We start from the raw sequence: 11,054 nt of genomic DNA, 5'->3' as shown, positions 1-11,054 counted from the left end.
GGTCTGAATGAGGAGGTTCACAGTGACAAAATATAACATGTTGGAGTGGTAGTGAAGAACAGTGCAGAATTCAGAGGAGATAATGAATCTGGATGTTGGGTTGTGGAGCAGAAAGAGATCGAACAATAGGCACATTGCCTTACCTATCGTTGCATGTGACCAGCAGTTTGAGGGTCCCACTACAACCTAATAATGGCTCTTAATTCTCTTAAACTTGGGATGGGGTCATGATCCTAAACCGCATTGGTGCTTGACGCCGTTGCTACGCTGCTGCAGAAGCAGAGTTCCCAGACGGTACAGAGCGGCCCAGCACTGAGGCTACGGCCAGACTCCTTTTTGGGCAAAGTCATGCAAAGACGTTTACTTAGAAACTGCGTCACAACAAGAAGTTAATGAGCTTCGCCGATATCGTTTGATGATTCCATTTATCCCCTTTGTTTATTTTGTGTCTCGGGCAAAGAGAGGAAATGGCGGGTATTGAATAGCCTCTGTTTTCGGGCATGCGGAGGGATGGCGGGATGGGTGAAATGTTCAGTCAGACACGCGCCTGCTCCTACAGAGTACTGACACCAAGATGGGCGCAGGCACCAGGGAGGCGGCGTGGGGGAGGGGTAATGATGGAAACGTCTCTTTCAGCCCAGCTCCTTAATTAGATGCAAGGAACAAGTCGGGGAGCACATCTGGATCCAATCCGGAGCCCCTTTGATGGCATGAAATGCTCCTTCCCCGGATCAGGGCTGGAGGTTCAGCTTGAGACCTGCGCTCCCACCCTGGGTTCTGCTTCCCTCCTGTGGTGGCCCTTCGACGCTGTTCCTCACTGTGTCGGCGTTAAGACAGCGCAAAAAACACACCAACGAGCACAACTTCAGCAGCTTTAGATTGTGATCCAAAATACTCTTCAAAGCGCACAGTTTGTAATAAAATATTTGGAGCAAAAAAAGTGTACTTTTAATTAAACCTTCCCTCAATCGCGTGATAACGACTCTTAATAGAGAAATAAAATAAACACAAGTTTAATTGTTACACGAATTGTAATATAGGCAGGATTTATCTACCTGAGTTAAAAAGGCAAACCGTTTAGTCATTCAAATAATTATGTTGTCTCGAAGCACAAGCATAAATATTTACATCGCTAAGTGCCAACTGAGCTGCGTCTTTGCGCCTTAACGATTCTTGCTTTTGTCACCCAACGGAATAGTACTCATATTATCTGCTATGGGTGAAAGCTGAGTAAACGGATTCGCAGATATCCCAAGCAGGCCCTACACCCACCAATCTATCAAAGTCCATTTGATTTCGGTCTTTTAAAATGCACTTTTCTCCTCTGTTAAAAAGCAGGATCTTTTTGCTTCCTGGGGTTCAGTTCAATTACGTGTTTTCCTTTATTGTTTTAAAAGTTAACAGGCTTTGGTTGCCTTCCTAAGAAACAGACCCGTGCTTGTTTTATTTCCCCAGTTTCTCTGCTTGTAGCCTGGAGCAAACGGTGCTGGAACAGAAGAAAAAATGCATCGAGGTTGGATCCTTTTTTTTTCTAAAATATGTCTCTGCCTCTCCTATTAAAACATACAAATGATGTCGGGGACATGGGGGTAAAAAAGGGGCCCTGAGTCGTCAGATCACCTCATTGACACGCGCCTTGTGGCATCTGGGGGTATTGCCTCTGCAAAGAGGTGAGGAAGGCGTAATTAGAGCACTTAAGAAACGCTAGCTGGGCTCAATCAAACGCCGGCCGAGAGTTTCTTACTCAAGAGTGTCTAGTGGTAGTGCTGTAGGCGGGTGGGGTGGGTAAAGGGGCCTGCGAACCGTCAGGCCCAGGCCAGTACAAAAGCTTTGCCTCGTAATTACAGCCCTTTAATAAGCTGCCCGGTCTCCCAGGGGGCTGCAGATTTCATTTCTTCCTGCGCCCCCCTCCCACCTCCCTGTGCATGCCAGGCTGTGTCTTTTGAAGTGCCAGAAAGCTACTTCGTCCAACTGAGAAAGGAAGAAGGAGTCGTACGGGTGGCGAAAAAAAACGCTGAACTCCGTAAAAATGATTTTTTCCCCAGGAAGGGTAAGCTGAGAATGCAGCTTTTCCGTACATCTGTAAGACATCAGGCTCTGTGAAACCTCAGTCACTCCCGAGAAGCCGTACGGAGGAGGGGACGAGCCGTCCAACGGAAGATACTTTGAGAAAGCTCTTTCTATCGGCCCCACTGCTGCCTGGGAAGTTATTTTTAAAGAGAAACTCACTTTTTCGACTCTTTGATGTCGCTGAAACTTTGATCATTGCGCGGCAAGCTTTTCGCCAAGTGAATAGTTGGGTTCGTTGGCCGGTAGCTGGGCTCTTGGACAGCTGTGCTTTCCAGTGGACACCTGGATTGAGCAGCGGGAATCTAGTCTCCGGTGAGCAGTCATGGTGTTCAACTGGCTGCTGTGATCTGCAGCGGCGAGCCCTATTCTCCAGTTGGCAGAAGCTCTCGTCGATGGGCACCACTGGGCAACCGTATTAGGCAAAACCCCAATCCATTACCCTACAGCGGGCTGATTGCTTCACGTGGCGGATGTTGTTTCCAGGAGCCAGCCGTGTGCGCCCAGGTCTTGTTTCCCAGTAAGCAGCGTCACTCTCCAGCCCAGAGACGCATCCTCATGTTCACAGTCCTAGCATCCGACGGGCAGCTTGGCTTTCCTGCCGACAGTTCTGCTTTTGCGTCCAGAGCCTGTTATTTGGAGGGCGGTTGTGTGCTTCATTCAGCAGCAGTAGACAGCATTAGACAGTATTCTCAAGTTGGAAGTCACCTCCGACAATGGCGAGCTGTATTCTTTAGTGTCAATTGCATTCTCCAGCTGACTGGTATTTCAGGGCAGTGCCACTGCAGCGCGTAGCTGTAGTCGGAGGTTGTGTTGTATTCCTCTTCCAAGAAGCCTCTGTATTTTGCAGTGATAACTCCTTTCGACCCTGAGCATCTGTGCGTAGCGGTAGGTTTGGCGGTGGCTTGCTGTGGACGGCAGTGGGCACTGACAGTCCCCGACTAACAGTTGCACGCTTGGCAGCAGCAGTGCCCAGCAAGCAGTTGCATTTTCCTATTGGCATCGGATTTTGTGTTCTTTCGCCCTGCCTGGCGGGCCCGAGAGAAGCCAAGGCTGGTTATTTTTGGACTCTTCTCACGCAGGTGTGTGCTCCACCCCCTCCCCGAAGCTGGAGCGCTGGACCATGAATTCCAGCTACCCCCAAGTTCTGGACAGGCCGGCCCCACTCTCCAGCCGCCTGGAGAACCCCATGGCGGCGAGCCTGGACACCTTGCAAGCCAAGAAGAACTTCTCGGTCAGTCACCTGCTGGACCTGGAGGACAGCGGCGACCTGGCGGGGGTGCAGGCGGACGAGGCGTCAGTGGAGGCGGGCCGGAGCCTCTTGGAGTCCTCGGGGCTGACCAGTGGCAGCGACACCCCTCAGCAGGACAGTAAGTGCAGGGGGGGGAGAAGTGATACTTCAAACGAGTGACATAGAGCGACATTGTGTGGATGTGTGAGTGTGTTGAGGGGCTCTATGGTTACCAAAAAGCTGGGGATGGAGGGGGCGCAGGTACAGTGCTAAAGAAAGCTCTTCGAAGAGAATAGAAAGGCTGTGTCTAATGTGTTGTCATTTACAGTTTTACGGCTCGCTGTCTCCTACAAACACAATCTGTCTCTGAAGCTTGAACTAAACATGAGAGAAAACCGCTCGATTTGGGTATTTAAGTGATATGTATGGTATGCACTCAGATGTTTGTGCCCTTAGACGATCTTCTGCGCACCCTCCACACATTTCCCGTTCTGTGCACGTCGTGCCAGCCTTCCCCACAGGAACATTTACGTGGAGACGGGCCCGCACTAATCTGGGAGTCGCCAACCTTTGGGCAGTATGTGGAACTAGAGTTGATTTGCAAAGACCTGGGGCGTAGCTTCCATCGGTGCAGCAGGTGCAGTGGCCCCGGGGCCCAGAGGCCGGAAGAACCCATCGAACCCTGGTTATTGGTGTATTTCACACTTCCTTGGACTAGGCCCATCTCACACTGGCCGCGCCACTGGTATATGTGAGGAATCGGATCCTTTACCCGCACAATGGGTAGGGCGAGCGCACCGAGCTAACGTCCAGTGGTTAAAGCGATATCTCTGTGCCGGCAATGGGGCCTGCGCGCCGGATCACGGCACACCGAAGGGGGCACACAGCACACCGAAGCGGGGGTCATTACACCTCTCAGGGGGCACACAGCACACCGAAACTGGGGTCATTACACCTCTCAGGGGGCACGGGGCGGCCCGCTGCTGCTCCATTGAGGATTCTCGCTCCGCTCCAGCAAGTGGCGATTCCGTTCACAACACGATACATTCATTTATATCACATACATTACAGAGTAGGTGAGCGGAACACAGTGCAAGTAGTGGAGGTGGGACTCGAAGAAGATGGACTATATGTGTATCAGAATGTACACTACAGAGCCTACGCTGGGGGCGCGGAAGTCACTTACGCCTCAGATCGTGAGAACGGCGAAACATCGAGTTTGTATCTGCCAATAACTGAGGCCGATAGTCCATCCTGCCCACACTGTCATAACAGGATATTGGCACGTGATTTCAAGCTTGGATTTCATATTGCCAATTCGTCAAGATAAAACTCTGTACAGACAGAACTGCCATCAGCATCATCAGAGCCCAAACATGGCATCTGATTGTAGGTGCCCTGCTCACCTTATGCAGTACCATCCCGTTCACAGCCGCAGGAGCACAGCCTCACCTGCGGAATCGGACTCTAGTCGGAAAGGGAAACCGGGGTATAATCTGTAAAATGCTGTGGCTGGTGAAAAGGACTGCGCTTCCGGCCTTCGGGGGACATGTGCAGAGGCCCTCTGGAACAATACCCCGGCGGGCCCTAGGATGCCCTGGGGGTTATAGGCCCATACACACTTCAGAGCATTCCCTGCTCCTCTCAGACCATTTAACTACTACTTTGTATGGTGGATAGGACAAAGGCAGGGAACACGTTCTGCTGAGAAAGTCTGGTCAAAGGCCTAGTCACATCTGTTTGCACAATAGCACCAGCGTGACAATGGTGAAGGAGAGGATAGAGTTAGGATTCATGCTAGTATTTTATTTAGGTTAATGTTATATTATGGTTAGGATTAAGTTGAGCTTAGATACGTTTATATTAGTGCCAAAGGTGCAACTCATTAAGTGTTTCTGTAAGTTGTTAGGCCTTACTCCACACTTATGTGTAACTGAGTCCAGAAGTTTTGGGAGTAACACACACAAACACAACTTGAGACTCAACCCAAAGTGAGTGCAATGAATAATGGTAGGTGTAAATTAGGCTTGGGTTATGGTTAGTTCTAAGGTTAAGGTTAGTATCAGGGTTGTTTCTAATTTTGGGCTAGGTTGGTGTTATCTAATGGTTGTGGCAGGGGTCAAAGTTTGGCTATGATCAGTTTAAGGTTATGTTATTGTTAGTTTAGTTTCAGGTTCGTTTATGGTTAATGTGTGGATTACAGCTGTGGGTAGGTTAGTGTAAGTTATGTATGAGTTTCTGTTAAAATATGTATTGGCTTAGATTAGATAGATTAGAGTGTCGATTCCGTTTGTGATTAGACTATGGTTAAATTAGGTATTATGGGTGGAGCTACGTTTAACTTTATAATCATGGTGGGTTTGACATTAGTGTTTTTTGGTAGATTAAGGTTTAGGTTTCTGTTGTGATTGGGGTTACCGGTTGCTTAAGGCTATAGTTAGTTATGATTAGGTTAAAATGGGGTTAGTGTGATCATAATTGTGTAAGGAGGTTGGAATTAGATAAACGCATGAGTACTACAAATGTTAGGGCCAGGGTTAGCATTCTAGCTGGCTTTACCTGAGAAAAATTAGAAAATATTACTGCCGATAGTGATGGAGCACGGATTCCAATGCAGTAATAACTGGCAATTTCCATTCTTTGTGCGATTCCTTTCTGCAACATTTTTGCACCAGCAACCATTCATGCCCAGCAAATTAATTTCTTATTTATTTTTTCTGTTCAGAGTTTTTTTTACAGAGTGTGCTAGGCCCATTGGGTGTCAGGGTGCTGAGCAACAGGTCTGCTGCGGAAGCAGCAAAGTAACATAACAGAGCATTAAAGCACCAACAAAATAAAGAAACACATTTACCTTTAATTGACACAAATAAAAATGAGATACAATATGTTTGGTTTAATCAGAGTACAAAGAGAGGCGGTGGAGGCAGAGCGCTGCATAAGAAAGAGAAAGGAGAGCTTTCCTCAGGTATTTGAAGGACTTTTGTTCATATTCCCGAGCCCAACGACAGGTCAATTTTGCAGGAGTCCCTTCGGTGCAAATGAACCGGAAAAACGACTAATTTACTCAATAGATCAGTATTTATTTTTCTCCAGCACATTTATATCATTACACAGATATCTTATTTTAAATGTGGTACCTCATATTCTTTTCTTTTTTTCCCCACTTTTAAAAGCTGTAATTGAACAGATGCTGTTGTTACCCAATTCAGTAGTTATTAATTGATGAGCCTCACAAGGATGAAAGTGTGAGTTAGTGTGTGAAATTCTTGTCTCGTAAATCACCACAGACGGCAGAAGCGAGGATATATCTCTGGGCACGTTGTCTCCAGTTTATCATTTTTATCAAAACCTAAAAAAGACGTAAGGCACTCACATGCTCTTTAGAAACATGAATTACACGGAGTGCATCTGCAAGCACTGCATGGTACTTCCACTACATTGCTGTTTGCACAGTATGGATAATTACAAGGTGCATTTAAAGTGCGTGCTAGTAATACGATTTCAGAGAAACATAACACAATCAATCGGTAACAATTTTCTGTTACAAAAGCAGAATGTCCTGATGCGATAATAAAAGCTTATGGATAGAATTTGTAATTGGGAGAGTGTATCTTACATTTTGTGCTGTTATTTAACTGTCTCACGCTCTCTCTATATATACACATGTGTATAAACAATTGCATAATTATATGTAACAGTACATTTACACGTTTGGTTGTTTTTCATTGCACAAAATGTGGTGGTATAAAAAGCAATATTTCATCGGACTTGTAAAATATGGAAAATATTTCATGGGTGTCTCAGAAGATGGGAAATATTGTATGACTCTTGCATCAATCAGCTGCTCTTTGAACAACCTCTCTATCCTACAAACCGAATTTTAATATTTGATCAAATCAATTGCCTTTATTCGGAAATTCTACATTCTTCAGAACATTAGTTTTGTGACTATTTTATTAACAATGAAAGAATATAATGCAAAATTCCACTTACTATGTTCAAGAACCACTTCTCTTTTTGCTATAAAAAAACCTTTTCAAGCTAACTGCTCCAAAATATGTAATACAGAAATATAAAACGTACAGAATTGTAAACACATGTAATGTGTTCCTTTATTAGTATTTGACAGTTCTAGTGACATTTCTCAACCATTCAGCCTTTGGCCTCTTGGTTTATGATGTCACTACAACTCCTCGAAGCCAATATAGAACTATAAACCATGCTTACCCGTTGTGTCCTTAATTCTCAAAATGTTGACTATTGTTCTTTGAAAACTAACAGTTCTTAGAATAGACAAGATATTTGTGACAGTGTGTTAGAGCTCATTACATAAAAGTCAGTATCCACATGCATATTACTACACATTCTCCTTAAAATACCTATCACCGGATTTTGCAACAACTATTGGCTGCATATCGATGCGTTTATTTTCTTTCCATTTATTCAACCCGTCAGCAACCACACCATCTCTTTTTATGACACCATGTATCATACGGAATAAAATACCATCTGCAACACATTAAAAGCATGTTGTAAGTCATGTTGACGTTCCATTACCTTCTAATAATCGTCTCAGTTGGCCTCTTTTCTCTCCACGGTTACAGTCCTCCTCTTTGATTTGCAATATGGTTTACAGTGAAACATTTATAATGTCACGCCCAGGACTGCTAATGGCAGATTGTGCGCTCACAAATGCTAAATATCCAAAACAAGATAATGGATGGTAGAGGGTACTGCATCCCACAAATAAAGCGCTAATATCGAGAACCTTTAGTATGTTTTATTTAGCCAATTATACATTTGTGTGTGAATATGTATTTTCAGTTATGGACGTTTATATTTAAGGAAGGTATGCATCTACAGTGGTCATTGTGTTTTGGGCAGGGATGCAACATAACATATAGCTGCAGTTGTGTGTGTGTGTGTGTGTACATATTTGCTTACTTAGTCATAGAGTTTTGTACAGGAGTTATGTTATGCAGACTTGTAGTACGCACTATCACCGGGGTGGGTATCCAGGAGATGAGCAGGTGTGAGTCTAGGCACACCTAGGGCCTAGTGGGAATACATTCAAAAAGCAGGTCTTCAGCTTATTGCGGATTTCAAGAAGTGAGGAGGAGGCTCTTATGTAGCAGCAGATCATTCCACGTTTTAGGAGCGATGTAGGAGAAGGCTTGACAGCCGGATCTAGCTTTCCAAATGTGTGGGATTTGTATAAGTTGAAGTCCAAAGAGTGGGGGTGTCTGGAAATCACATGCACTCATTAGTCCTTACTCTTGTTCAATGCACAGAACAAGACTGTGTGAGCAGCTGAAAAGCTTCAAGACAGGGGATGGAAAATGGAGAAAAAAACACAAGATATACGCACCCCTAAGAGTGTCGGCTGTCTTATTGGAGTAAGGAGGGAATGTGAGATTGAAGACGGAGGACGCTGACTCCATAACTTGCATGGCACCCCCTTGCATTAGGTGCATGGCAGCGCTTACAGCAATGAAGGAACTGGACAGATGTACAAATAAATAAATAAATCTCTCTCTCTCTATATATATATATATATATATATATATATATATAGCAAAATGTATGCCCAGTTATACATCATTAGGTTTCTATGAGTAACTTGAGTCATTTGTTTTAAAAAAAATTGAATCCATTTAAATAAGATAAAAAATGAATGCTGCGGCTCGGAGTTAGAACACAGAGTAATTGACCTGTTCCTTTTCTTTTATATGCAGATGATGCAGCACTTCTTGCAAAAACAGTTAATGGGCTTCAACTTCTCCTGGAGTCTTTTACCCTTTTAAAGTTTGATTTAGACCTAAGGGCTAATACATGGTTTACGATCAGTTACGATGGTCATTGGACCTAAACATACAAAATCCAGGTGTAATGTGATTGGAGGGGTAAAAGTTGACACAGCTACTTCTTTCAATTATCTGGGGATACCCTTTGATGGTAGACTAAGTTGGGCACATTTACTTAATATAAGATCGCAACAACTACAAGTAGTGATTGGAGCAGTTTTTCGCTTCTTGCCTACAAGTCTACAAAGGAGTGGTCCCTAATATATAAAAGTAAATGCATCCCGGGGGTCTTAGTGGCCCCTGTGTATGGGGTTGTGTAAATGTTGAACAACTCCAGAAGATTGAAAATAGATTTGTGAACGTCTCCTATTAGTTCCGAACTCTGTATCCATCTATTTAGGCCATGCAGAACTGGGCTTAAATTATATAGCTGATGCCTCCCAGCTTGCCCTGTTGCTAATATGGATCAAGATTTTGAGTACCCAGGAAGCAACTTTTACTAGACAGGTTGGGAGTGACTGCTTAGCACTGGATAGAGTGGGGGATATTCCATGATTGAAATATATTAAACAGTCCTTTGAACAACTAGGTCTAATTGATTTTTACACTAATCTGCTATCGATTCCTGCCATGTTCAAAGAAAACATACATGAAAACCCTTTTTATTGATCATTTATTTAGTGTGCGTGAAAATAATGCACAAAGTCTGCAAATAGTTGTCGCCCACTCTAAACTGATCACAACTGCAGGTCTGGAGCAATGTCTTGTTTTAATCCTTAATTCTCAGCACAGATTTCATCTGACCAGATTTAGACTGAGAGTCATACACTTTTCATGCGCTGTTCCAACCCAGGGCATTTGTTTCAGGTCCCTTCCCACATGCCACTGCGATGATTTGTCCATGCAAAGTATTGTACACTTTGTTATTTTGCACAATTCTTCAATCTCCTCGCATAACTGCGAATATCTGACATTGTTTAACCGCTTTGGGTTTATTACAACAGCTTGGTTCCCCTGCAAATTGCTATGCAGTGTTGAATTACGTTAGGAGTGCATTGAGAATCAGGGGTAGGTACGGGAGCTAACCACTTTAACTGCGAATATTTCTGTATTTAACAACCTTTACGACTGTCTTAAACGATGGAAAGGTTTTTAGATTGTTAATTGTTTTTAACTACAAAAGGTTTTTAAATGAAAGTAAATTAGAGATGTGTTTATGTACTTTTATGGTCTGAAATGAACCGTAATAAAGAATTGATATTGAATATATATATATTTTTTTTGGACTTTTTAGTTGGCGTTAGCGTTAATGTTCTGAATAGAGAATTATTTAAGAGACCATTCCTCTTGATCTTCTTGATTGAGGGAACACCCCCCACCCCTCCCCTGCAGAGGTCAAGGAGTTAGCTTACAGAATCAACAGCAGCGCATAAATATCTTTCTTTCTTCAGATCGTATTAGTGGAAGATGGATTACTCCACTCCACTATCAAGCCCCCAAGACTTTGCAGAACTATTGGAAACAGCAGACCACGTTAAACTGGAGGGTAAACACTGAGGCATCGAATGTCGAATTTTCATTTAAATAGTACATCGCGTCTTACTTTCAAGCTTGTAAAAGACCACGTTTGCCCCAGTGGTTCACTGAGGTGTTTGCAGTGTTTTTGTGACATAGCTCATCTACTTCCATAATTAACATTTAAAAAATATTTTCATGGGCCGTTTGAAGATAAATAAAAGCCATCCAAATTGTTTAAGACATTATAAAATTTGGAAATGCAAATGCAGAGCTATAAGTTACATATTTTATATGGAAATCGGAGGGTTGAATGTGGGTGTCTCGATATACGGATACGCATTTATTTTTATGTACATGTACTGTACTTTCCTGCAATAGTGACGCGCACCAATAAACTGCATGCTTAAAAGCACACACAGGTAGGTGCTCTGAAA

General features: G+C 43.7%; 1 protein-coding gene across 2 annotated transcripts in view; it reads left to right on the top strand.

The window, feature by feature from the left end:
- Window positions 1–1,841: 1,841 nt before the first annotated feature.
- PRRX1 (paired related homeobox 1) overlaps window positions 1,842–11,054 on the top strand; it is a 473,999-nt gene continuing 464,786 nt past the window's right edge. Inside the window, exon 1 of one of the 2 annotated variants that reach the window (XM_085654825.1) lies at window positions 1,842–3,437. In XM_085654825.1, coding sequence (XP_085510951.1) covers window positions 3,191–3,437 — 247 coding nt within the window. In that variant the 5' untranslated portion in view covers window positions 1,842–3,190. The remainder of the gene's footprint in view (window positions 3,438–11,054) is intronic. The other variant, XM_085654826.1, reaches the window with a different exon arrangement.

Source organism: Triturus cristatus, chromosome 4_1 (assembly GCF_964204655.1).
Source record: "Triturus cristatus chromosome 4_1, aTriCri1.1, whole genome shotgun sequence".
NCBI lineage: Eukaryota > Metazoa > Chordata > Amphibia > Caudata > Salamandridae > Triturus > Triturus cristatus.
This window is presented reverse-complemented; position numbering and strand designations above follow the sequence as displayed.